This window comes from Gymnoscopelus braueri, assembly GCF_963280865.1.
Source record: "Gymnoscopelus braueri genome assembly, chromosome: 24".
In the NCBI taxonomy this organism is placed as follows: Eukaryota; Metazoa; Chordata; class Actinopteri; order Myctophiformes; family Myctophidae; genus Gymnoscopelus; species Gymnoscopelus braueri.
In genome coordinates this window covers 34,079,867-34,092,560 of record NC_137626.1, presented here as the reverse complement: position 1 = coordinate 34,092,560, position 12,694 = coordinate 34,079,867, and the positions used below count along the sequence as shown (strand labels likewise).

The following is a 12,694-nucleotide window of genomic DNA, read 5'->3' as shown; positions in this document are numbered from 1 at the left end:
CCACTTGAACCCTAGCATCCATATTCTGTGGAGAACTTTAGCCAAAAATAGCTGATCTACAAGCTTACAACGCCTTGCAGCTATTTTTGGCAAAGAGGTTTGGTGTAGAGGGAAAACATTGTAAACCGAGTACAGAGTGAAAGGTCAAGTTTACTAAGTATTGACGGTTTAAGTGGTTTACTGTCTGAAAATACACATGAACATGAATCCAACACTGATGACAGTGGTGTCAAACAAGTCTATGAAGCTATCTATGAAATCTATGACAACGTTTAATCTGCAACACAATTTATAAAATATATAGTGGGGGTCCCTGCTTCATCTCCCTCTCATCTTAGGGGTCCTTGGCCTGAAAAAAATATATTCTCTTATTGGGGGCCTCGCACCAAATACTTTCAAATGTGGGGTCTGCGGTTTAATACGCATCAATTTGGGGGTCCCTGACATCAAAATGTTTGAGACGCACGTCACTGACTGGCACGTCCCCCAACTACATGCAAAAAGGCTGTTCGCGTCACTGACTGGTCTAAAGGTATTTTATAAATACATCTGGCTCAACTTGACTGGAGCTGTGCCAAAACTGAGTTGAAAATCGGATGCATGTTTTTTAATGTTTGGGTCAGGGGGAAATCTAGCCTTGGATCTACATCTGATTTACACCTTAGCCCCCCCCCCCTCAATCCAGAGGGATGGAGCTTAATGAATAGCAGCGAACAGCTGTGGCAGGTTAACAGTTCTCAAAGATGTGGGTGCTCTGGGGGTGCAGGGGTAAATGAAAAGTGCCTGCCCACCACTGGGAGTCTAGGGGTTAGAAACCACTGCATATAGACAGAGTTTACAGTATATGAACACAATAGGCATAACTGACTGTAGTTCCAGTTTTGAGAAGGTGGCATAGGCCTACTCGTTTCCTGTGTCATTTTCCCACAGCTTCGTTTGATTGGCTCAGCAGCAGATTTGAACAGTAAACGCATGTGTGTGTTTCCGGTTCAGACCTGCTACCGAGCCAATGAACACTGAGGATTGTACAGTATATTGGAGTCTTGGAGATACAAGTTCTATCAAATCCGTGGCCTAAGGTACTGGTTCCCAAACATTTTAGCTCAACACAGGAAAGAGACATTTTATGTCTCCCTGGGACCCAAACTAGTGGAAATAGCAGATCTAAAATTGTTTTGTTTTTTTATATAATAATAAAACAAACTAAATGTAGGAAACAAAGAAAAAAAGGGACATTAACTCGCGACCCATAAAAATGGGTCTGTGTGACCCCAAAATGGTTCCTGAAATGGTTTGGGAACCACTGTTCCTTGAAATTAAAAAAAGGTTTAGAGGAAGCATCTTTGCTTAAAATGGCTTGTGAGCGTTAACCAATAGACGGCTGACATCAAACAGGATGGAAGCCTTTAGAAAAACAAACTCAGCAGCAGGTGCATAGATCACTGGAGATAGCGGGGTTCAAAAAGTGGCATCAGTAAAAAACCTAGAGTAAGTGTAGTATAATGTCAGTAGAATGCAAAGAATTGCAGCCATCTGCCCGTGACAGACAGCTCCATAAACATGGGGTAGTTATTGGGCTGTTAACTCAGTCAAAGTTAAAGATGTTTCGAAAAGAAACTAGGAAATCCTGGCACTGATTGATTGATTGATGGCATCCCTGTCCAATCACGGCCACCCGCCTGAGATGCCAGTGTTGTCACAGACCAGGGGTTCACAAACCTTTTCATCTTGAGACCCAAAAGAGAAATATGGTGTGTCCCCAGGACCCACCAAAACATTATGAATGAACCATTTACAAATTGAGAAAATGCAGCCGATCTACAAGCTCACAGCATGTCACATCGATACACTGTGAGCTTGTAGATCAGCCATTCTCTCCGTTAGAAAATTGTAAAAGAATTCTGAATTGTTGTAATTCTGTTGGACTTTTTATGTTTATGGAAAATCTTAGAAAACCTTTTTGATGTTATTGTAAAAAGAAAAATAAAGAAACAAGGGGGCTATTTACTCACGACGACCCATAAAAACGTGTCCCCGATCCCTGTGTTTGTGAAACAATGTCACAGAGAGGATCAAAGAATGCAGTCGTAAAGTAGGCGACACAGAGGGTCATAAAAACAAGTGTCCTGGGTGGGCAGAACCCATCACTATCTCCCATCACAGCAGCAAACCTTTCTGCACCGCCGGTATTGGTAAATCAGTGGTTCTCAAACATTCTTTAAGACAAGGACCCCCCCCCCCCCCCCCGAGTTGATAAGTATTTAGTCTCTGACCCCCATTTGAAAAGATATCGGGGTGGCTGTAGCTGAGTGAGTAGAGAGGCCGCCTGGGAAACAGTAGGTCCCCGGTTTGCACCCCGATCTATATGGAAGTGTCCCTGAGCAAGACAGTTCAACTCCTAACTGCTCCCAGAGGCGCTGCCTCCTGATTCTTAGGATGGGTTGAATGCAGATGTCACATTTCACTGTATATTATGCAAATACCGCAAATAAGGACATATCATCTTGTGCCAGGACAAGAAAGAGTTTGAAAATAGCCGATCTAGGAGCTGACAACGCGACAAAATGAAATAGGGCCTTCTCTCACACGTTCCTCTGGAATACCCTCAAGGACCCCTGGGGGTCTCCGGACCCCACTTTGAGAACCAGTGCAGTTAATTGTATGAGAGCCTGTCACAGAATGTTTGGACATTGGTTACCTGTGGTTACAGGGGGCGTCGCCCCACTATGGTGGAGGAGTGACAATATAAAAGGAATGTCACTGAAAAGGATGGCTTTACAACGATGCGAGTTAAAGTAGTGTAACTCCATTCAGTACATTATTGTGTGCATAGGGAGTGTGTGGGGAGAGAGACAGACAGACAGACAGACAGACAGACAGAGAGTTAGATTAGCAGGTCTGCCAACCTGTAGATATTATATATTAATGTATTGTCCCAAATACATATTTTAGCATTCCCACCATGTCTCAAGTGCTTAAAGACACCTCTTGCACCATCAGTACTCAAGTACTCTAACCTTTTATATGAATCTAATTTGGGAACAGTCACATATGGTAATTAATCATTAACCACTTTGAACCCTAGCGTCCCTATTCTGGGCATGTCATAAAACGCAAAAAGAATGGTGACAAAAGGCGAACGTGCTGAGAAAATAGCCCATCTACTGACTGACTGATTGATTGATTGATGTTTTATTGACAAAACTGCATTTACAGTACATGACGATATATTTCTACATATCTGTCAAAAGGATAAAACACAAAAACACTTTGAGAGCTTATTTCCATTGTGGTCCTTTTATGAGAGTAATGTGTGTGTACACATCAGTGCCATGTGTTTAGGGGGGGTTACAGTGGAAACACATCTTAAAAGGAATGTCGCAAAGCATGGTTTTATGCAGTGGTGGAAAGTAACAAAGTATATTTAATCAAGTACTCTACTAGAGGTTCTTTATTTGAGTGTCTCCATTTTTCAATACTTTATACTTCTACTCCACAAATTTCAGAGGAAAATGTAAAATTTTCTTCGATTATAACCAATAAAGCCTGTTTTTATGCTTTGGCCAATCAAAAAGAGCCAAACTGCAAGCCCATAAGGTACATTGTGAGGTTGTAGATCAGCTATTTTCGAAAACATTTCAGTACTTTTACTTTGGTACTTTTTTTTTCTTTCTTTTTTTTTACTTACATTTTTATCCCACAATTTTTTAACCCAATTTTTTACACCCAGTGCCAATTGTCTATGTAATCCTGGGCACTACCTTCCCTCTGCCAACCTAGGGAGGCCAGGGCCGTACTTTTTTAATATAGTATGTTTCTTGTGGTATTGCTACTTTTATGTAAGTATACAATCGGATTGCTTCTTCCACCACTGGTTTTATGTGCAGCAAAGTGTTGGCACAGATCAGCGAAGGAGGAAAGCACATTCTGCAAGCAATGGCTTGGCTTTTGAGTCCCAAATGTTTAGGATTTACTGCTATGAAACAGTGCATGCCACAGTGACTTTGCAGTACTTTTCCTGTGATTATCGAAAGCATTTTCATACTTGTTCCACCGTCCTGTGTGTGTCAAAGCTCATCCATCTGGTACCAACATGCCAAGAAATATAGATTTCTTTCCCCTTTTTTTGGTGTGTGATGAAGTTGTAGGTTTAGGGTCTAGAGCATTGGTTATCAACCTTTTCTGGAGCAGGGCCCACTTGAAAATCTTGAAAGTGTTCGATGATCATAAAAATCAAGGGTTTTGCCAATTATTTGGGGGCCCAGTTTCAACGCCCTCGTGGTCCCCCAGTGGGCCCACATGTTGAGGATCGCTGGTCTAGATGGGCTTCAAAGTGTTTTCAGACCAAAAGAGAAATGTGGCGTAGAAATACTTGCCGTAGAATTGGGATTTGGGACGCTGGGGCTAATACAAGTTTGAAAACAAAACTCTTAATTGCGCTTAACCCATTAAAACGGAGAATGCATCTGTGTAACCACTTAAACCATTATTTTATACTTTGGCTATTCAAAATTAGCAGATATACAAGCTCATGTACTTGAAGATCTGCTATTTTTGAAAAATCGTGAACATTTTTGCAAATCTTTGAATATATATATATTTCTTTAAAGCAAAGAACAAAACATACATTAAAAATAGACATGACAGAATAAAAAAAGCGACAATACAGTAATATGCAATTAAAGCAAACATTTGTAAATCAAATCTTTGCCTCTGGGGGGTCCCTGGAACAAAATATTTTCAGATGGGGGTCGGCGGCCAAATACATATAATTTTGGAGGTCCTTGACAACCACTGATATAACAACATGCATTTTTCCAGAAAACAGTTTTAGAACTGATTTAGAAGACATTTGTAGAATCGGAACCTCAGGCCTTAATAGGTTAATTAATACCAGCTGGTCGCAGGCCTGTCTCTGTTGTTCTCCCAGTGAGTGACAGTCAGTCCGGGCCTCGGGGGGGGGGGGGGGGGGGGGGAACGGACCCTACCGCCACAGTTATGTTAACATGCTGCTCTCTCGCTTTAATCTTCTTTACCCAGAAACAGGAGGTAGCGCAGAGCCAAGCACGTCTGGGCCACTGAAGTCTTCCAGGGAGACCTTTCCTTATCCCTGGGGTCCAATTCATTAGCTTACCTTCAACACCATCACCCCCCCCCCCATCCGCCTAAATCAGTGGTTCCAAACTTTTTTTCCTTCTTCCTTGGAACACTCCCTACTTACATCTGACACAAGCTGAGACCCCTCACTCCTGCATGCACGCACGCACACGGTCTCTTGTATTTTTCAAACATGTATGGTAAACCACTTAAGCCCTATATACTTCTCGCACTACAAATAGCAAATAGTTGCTCATAGCGAGCTGGTAGATCATCTATTTTAGCTGTTTTTGAAACATTTTGAAAGATCTTGAAAGATGCAGACTATATTTCACTGATTTTGACAATATAATGACCCAAATACAAGTTATGATTTGATACATGTTGTACCAAAGGATAACACACCAGGACCCAAATGTCTGACTGTACCGTGTGCTGTTTACATTTATGTCTAATAAAGTATCCAATCAATCAAACCACCTCCAAACAGACAAGTCCTCACACACCCCCCTGTGATCTTTTGCCATCCCTCCCCCAGACCCCAGTTTGGGAAACACTGGCTTAAACCCACTTTGGGACCCCCTCTGACTGACCCCCCCAGACTCTGTAAACTCATTAAAGTCTGGGATTTGGGACAGCTGAAGTCTCGCCTTGTCATTTAAAAAAGAAAAAAGAACCTGGTTGTTTGGACGACCCCGTGACCTCACGTCTTGTTAGCTAGCTCCCAGACAAGGTGTGTGAGCTGGAAAGGGGCACATGTATGTAAGCAAGCAGTGGTGGGAAAAAAAAGTACTGTTTTACATGAGTAAAAGTAGAAATACAATGTATGCACAATGTCTCTGTTACAAGTAAAAGTCCTGTATTAAGAATTTTGCTTGAGTAAAAGAAGAATTGGCATCAGAATATAAGTACTCGCATAAACGCATGTGTTGTAATAATAATCGAAAGCTACAAAGTAACTAACATTTTGAAATAATTGAGTAGAAATGACAATATTTGTCTCTGAGATGTAGTGGAGTGGAAGTGTAAAGTAGGCTATCGAAAAATGGAAATATTCAAGTAAAGTATAAGTAACTCAAAGATATATTCAAGTACAAGTTTTAGCCACTTACAGTAAGCCCTGTTTTACACTTGCGTGGCTTTAGTAAAGGCACAGTACTTAGTTACTTTCCACCACTGTCTAAAACGTGTTTGTTTGAAGGACCTGTGATCTCACCTCTCGTTAGCTATCTTCCAGACAAGGTGTGCGAGCAGGAAACGGGCAGATGTAAACAAGCACGGTGTCTTTCAAGGGGGCCTCTCACTGTCTGTCGGGGGGGCTTTTTGACTGTATTCGGGCAGTTTACACAGCAGCTACTGTTTTTTTTTTCCTCCTGACGTTTCCACTCCAGTGCCTCACCCTCCGCAATGAAAGTCAAACACTGAATGGGGAGCGAGTTTGTTCGTTTACAAGTGAAAGGACAGGCTTTTTGCCTTTTGTTCAGGTTTGTTGAGAAAAGGGGCTGTGTTGACCTAAGGCAATTCAATTAAAACAACATCATTTGTCCCCTGAACGGCAGTTCAGAAGCTTGCATAGTAGGAACGTAGCATGCTACTGTCGCTCACAGCAGGGGTCTTCAACGGGGGGTCCGGGACCCCTAGGTGTCCCTCAAAGTTACTACAGAGGGGCCGCCAAATCTTGAAACCTACTGCTGTAGCTTGTGACATCTAAGGCTACATGTGTAACATTGCAAATTACACATTCTGCTCAAATAACACCCCCAAAAATAAGCTTCTTCAGGCTCCATCTGCAAACTATGTTCAGAAGTGTGGTCATGCATGCACGGTTGGCTGCAGGGTCCCGTCCCGGGGCAGGTTTGGAGAGGAGCGAGGGGCTCAAAAGGAATGCATGTTATTCTTAGTGATTTAGATAACCTCTGCTTGGTGAAGTGATCCTTCCTGCCCTTCCAACCTCACTGATGTTCCCGAGCATCGTGTGGCGGCACGTTGAGAGCACGCAAATAGGCAATGTTTGCCATCTTTTAAAATGTGGGAAATTGTGTATTTTTTGGGAAACATTTAGCAAATTGTCCCAGGAAAAAGTGAACATGTTTCAAAGTATTCTTCTATAATGACGTTCCCCATTATATTTGGGGCCAGGTTGAAATTCACTCTTCCTGACTAGTTAATTGTCTTTCTTGGTTGGAAGGTAGCTCTTGTCAGTGGCAGCTATTCTCACCTTTCTTCGGATTACGCCTGTTGCTGTTTTAAGAGCTCTGGGGTGAAGCAATTTTTCATCACCTTTGCCCTCTCCCCATCTGTGTTGACACATGCAGTTCCCATTGAGTCTTAAGTCGCGAAGCCGCAATTGCCTGTGTTTTTAAAACGGTGTGACCTCACCTCATTTGCACTTACCTCTAACCCTCCCTGACCGCTATTCACTTCTCACAGGCTTTTATTTACTGGATTAGGGGCAGAAATCTTGTATTTATTCATGTTTTTTTCATAAATGTATGCTTACTTCGGCATACAAGTGTGTTGCATAAAAGTGCTATTTTTGCTGTTATTTTCTTATTATTTTCTTATGTTAAAGTGGTTAATTATGTCTGTGGGTTTTATACATATTGAACCAACAAGTATTAACAAGAGCTTGTGACTAAATAATATCTACATTGGATCCATTGGAACACAAGCTCTTTTTTGACAATTTCCTGGAAAGTAACGGTTTTGGACATACAAGTTTTCTACCCGACAGCAACAATTTACTGGATTAGAGCTCCAATGTGTTATTTTTGGCCAGACGGAGGTACATAGTCTACTGTAGGTGTGAACTGAAGAAAGTGCAGGACTTGTCAGTGGAAAATAATCTCCCCTTGGCTCCTCTAAGCCCATGTTGAAGGAGTCACAGGTTTGACACTGGTTCCCCTCCCCCCCCTGCTGTCTCTGTTGACACAATGCATCCTAAATCCCTAAAAGCCCTAATTCACTGTGTTTTGAAAATAGCCTCACCTCACCCCTTCTTAAGCCCAATGAGACTCCAGCAGCTTTCACTGACTTTCCTCTAGTTCCCAGTGAACTATAAAATCTGTGCTTGTCAAACATTTTCATGTCAAAGACCCCCAAATGTATGTATTTGGCCAACAGAACCCCCATCTGGAAAAAAAAAGGTTTGTGCCAGGGACCCCCATAAGAGAACATTTGTCAAAATATTTTGAAAACGAGCTCACAACACGTCGCTATGCGATGCGTTGTGAGCTTGAAGATGGCCTATTTTCAAATAGCCACACAATAAGTGTTTAAACTGTTCCTCATTTAGCTGGGGACCCCCTCAAGGACTCCTGGGGGTCCCCGGACACCACTTTGAGAACACTGCTCTAGACTGTGTATCATTAAAGCCTCGATTCAGCGCTTTTTACTGGTTCTTTTACTGTACTATACAGTATGTGTTCATTGTGGAAAGGTAAGACTTACTGTACCAGTGTGGCAATAGATTAGTTTTAGTTTGGGTGATATTAAGTATGACAGGCTTTCACTGCCTTGTCCCTCTACCCTCACTATGTATTTTCACGCCCACACACATGCCCAAACACCTGAGCTCACACGCACGCCGTTCCCATTGAACATTTTGTCCAAAATCACCATCATTTGCTATGGTATGAGTGTTTTTTTAGAATAAAAGGTGCACACTATGACGCATTATAAGCTTGCAGATCAGCTATTTTCAGTGGCTTTAAGATCATTAATGTAAAAAAAAGAAGAAATCACTGTGTTATGCCTTCCCAACACTACTATCCTATGAGGTTGAATGAGGAAACCTCAAACTGTCATTCCGTCTGTCCTCATCTGTTTTTCTCAGTGGGTTGACTAATTGACCATATTCACACGGTGGCCATTATGGAATTTTACATTGAAAGTGCCACCCCGTCGCCGTGGCAACCGGGGTGGCGCTTCATTAACTTAATAGCAACTTGGCCGCCGTGTGAATATGGTCTATGGACCTGAACTTGAATATGTACAGTACATGGACCATTGGCATACGAAGAGAGGGAGGAAGCCAATTTTACACTTTTCCCAAATGTTTATTAGCATTTCTGTGAACTCTCACTCAACTAAGACTGCTATGGGTGGAGACAGGGGGTGATTCGGCAATTGGCAGGTGTTGTCAATTGTCTAATTGTGCTGTCCTCTTTATAGTAGGATGCTGTACCCCTGGGCTCAGGCCTCTCACACACAGACAGTTCTTCCTCAGTGGTGCACAGTTATCTCAGTGCAGTGGTGGAAAGTAACAAAGTACAAATTTGAGGAACTTCTACTTTACTGGTAAACTTACTTTACTTTACATAAAACAACATTAAAATAAAAGCAAAAAAGGCAGTGAATCAGGCAAAACAGTGAGGACATGAATAACAACACAGAGATTTAAAAATCAACTAAAAGCAAGAGTGAAGAAATAGGTCTTGATATTCGAACTGTGGTGCCACTATATATGTCTATGAATTGAATACCAAGGCCCTCATTGGAAACAAGACCGCAAGGTCTTTCATGAACGGACCTGTTAGACAAAGTATTTTAAATGTAACTGTGCTGTTTTACATTTTTTGCCTAATAAAATATTCAATCAATCAAAAGTCTTGAGCTCAGCTTTAAAGCTATCCACAGAGGCTGCCTGTCTTAGGTGAAATGGGAGTTTATTCTTAAATAATTATTTATAAAGCACAGAAGCTTCCATTGCAAAACAGTCTCTCATATATTGTGTCAGCAACAACCTCCAGTAGCCCTCAGCGTGCTACAGTGCCATAAGGACAGGGACTTCTACACAGTTAACATGGCTATTCTCGTGCATTTCTCTCCCCAGTGGTTCTTAGAATGAATTGAAGCTGTTTTGTACTTTTCCCAAATTCAAGCTGTTTATTAGCCCAGACACGTGCTATGGGATCTGTAGTGCCCATTGTGGTCCCATCTAAGTCACGTCTGCACATCGTTTGAGTGTGCATCCGTGCAACATCCCCGGGTATGGACTAGTGCTAAATATTATTGTAAGTAGGTGGGGTGGGCTTGTCCTTCAGGATTGTTTGAAATATGTTAGTGGTCCAGAGCTCAAAAAAAGGTTGAGAACCACTGAGATTGTACTGTGTATACCCCCTCTCACCTCGACCTCTGTGCCCTCCAGCCCCCCCAGAGTGTTCCCCAGGAGGCCACCGCACCTTGAGGAACCCGTACCGGAGTGTGGACTTTGATTCCACGGAGATCCAGAACACGGCCATCCAGGACCTTATCTGTGACCACTCCCTCTCCCCCGGGTGGTATCGCTTCAACATCAACAACAAGCCGGCTGAGATGCCCACCAGCTGTGTGGAGGTAAGACACAACTTAGCATTTAGGCTTTTATCCAGAGCGACTTACAAGTGTAAATCGGAATAAGCAGACTAAGCATGAACATGCAGCCCTACAACCTGCCAGGCAAGTCCACTCACACTGCAACAAAAACTGGCTTAGGAAACCTGTGTGTATCTATAATGGGATATGTCAGTGGTTTTCAACCCTTTTCATATCACGGTCCATTCTTTATTCTGCATTTGAGCCACGGACCACCATTTGATGAGATTTAGACTCTCAGACCCAAGACTTTGAATATTTTGTTTTCCTTGATAAGATTTCGTCCACAATTCATGCTGTATTGATGTTGGTGCCATAGCACAGGAGAGATGACAGGCAAACGTTGATCAAAATAACAATTCTGCTACATTCTCTAATTGTGTAGACTTCTTGTAAATGAAGTAATGCAGATGTTTAACAATACTTTAACTCTTGAGAGCGTGAAATGAAACCAAATGGACCCGTAAGAGTCCATTTGGTTTCATTTTACACTCTCAAGAGTTAAAGATCTACCCAGTAAGGGTCCATTTGGTTACCACCTCTTCCATCATTTAGCTGGGGACCACCTGGAACCCCCTCAAGGACCACTGGTGGTCCCTGGACCACTGGTTGAGAACCACTGGGATATGTGATTGATGGACGGTGATGTATGACAGCATTTCAACTCTATGTATTACCTACATAAGCTTGTTTTTGCATTTGGATAACTCATCTTGTGTATTTATTTTTATGTTTTTATTTATCATATATTTTCTATCTCACGTTCTATTGCTTATACCTAGTTTGATATCATGTATGCATGTTTGTTTGTCTGGACTTTTTCTTTGTTTTCTTTCTTCTTTTTTCTTCTTTCTTTTATTTTTTCTTTGTCTTTTTGGAAAGGAAAATATGACAGCAATAACAATATGGGGGAGGGATGGGGAGAAAAAGAAAACATGTCTTAACTGCTCTGACATGTCAACTTTGCGTGATACTAATAAAGATATTTATATAGACAAATAAAAAAAACTGGCTTGGGGGGCCATGTCAACAGAAAGCATTTGTTTGAGTGACAGATTGTTTACTGATGCCAGCAACATTCAAACATATTAACCGTCGCTGTGCCAAATAGCCCTAGCTGAAACAATGGTAAACATGGACTTCTCATGGTTGTGGTAAGGATTCAAAGAACTATTTTGTGCTTGAGGCGGGCCATTAGCGCTCTGCCAAAAAAACACTAGAGGAGAGCGCTGAATCACAATGCTAATCGCTGGGAAAAGGAGTGTGTCTCCAGCGCGTCTTTACCATAGAACTGCCTGACAGAAAGGCGAGACCTTGGTTCGAATTCGGAATAAGACAATACAAATTATGGATTTCAGCTTTTCAATTATTCAAGTGCCCACTGATAGACAAAAGAGCATGGGATGAATGGCTTCTACTAGCAAAACAGAAAAGTGTTAGGATTTACCGTAAGTGTCTTGCTCATGGGACACTTCGACTCATAGCCGGGACCGGGAGGCAAACCATTGACCTTCTGTTTCCCATACCCATTCAGCCATGACTGCAACATTGTAACAGTCTAAATACAGTGATGGCAACAGACACAGTCTCCATTAAACTGTAAACTTAAGTCTAATGGGAAGATGAGCATCTTCGCACACAAGTGGCTTTTGTTTGAAACATTCCAAAGCTGTGTTTACACGAGCGTAAATTATATGATTATTACCTGATTAGTACCTGTGTCCGGTCACATCTTGAGTTAATGGTACTTAAAGTTTAAAGAGCACACTCATTAACTTTTACCACCTGTATTAGTGCTACAGTATAGGTTTGCCAACTAGCTTTCCTATCAATGGAGCATAACATTGAAACAATATGTAATCGCTAAACTAAATCTACATTTGAACACTTTTTTCTTTTTCTAGCAAGCATGAATTAATTGTGTTTTCGGCTGCGGTGGAATAAGTAAGTTGTTTTACTTAAGTTAAATAGCAATACCACAATGTAGAAGTACTACTTCTACTCTGTTAAGTAAAATACCTACATTGAACGTTTTACTTACAGTACTCATGTTGCAGATTGTTCACAGATTTCTCCAAATTTGTCAAAATTCCAAAACGGGTCATTATGGCACTTTTTGAGCTTGTAGATCTGCAGTTTTCTATAAGCCGAAATATACTATAGGGATTAAGTGATTAATGCATGTTTTCTAATAATAATGTAATCAGCAAAGTAAATGGTAACTACAGTTTTCAAACAATTA

At 41.6% G+C, this 12,694-nt stretch overlaps 1 protein-coding gene across 1 annotated transcript in view; it reads left to right on the top strand.

The window, feature by feature from the left end:
* LOC308080598 (von Willebrand factor D and EGF domain-containing protein) overlaps window positions 1-12,694 on the top strand; it is a 96,756-nt gene that overhangs the window by 1,813 nt on the left and 82,249 nt on the right. The window contains exon 2 of the mRNA XM_080422492.1: window positions 10,247-10,434. Coding sequence (XP_080278618.1) covers window positions 10,247-10,434 — 188 coding nt within the window. The remainder of the gene's footprint in view (window positions 1-10,246; window positions 10,435-12,694) is intronic.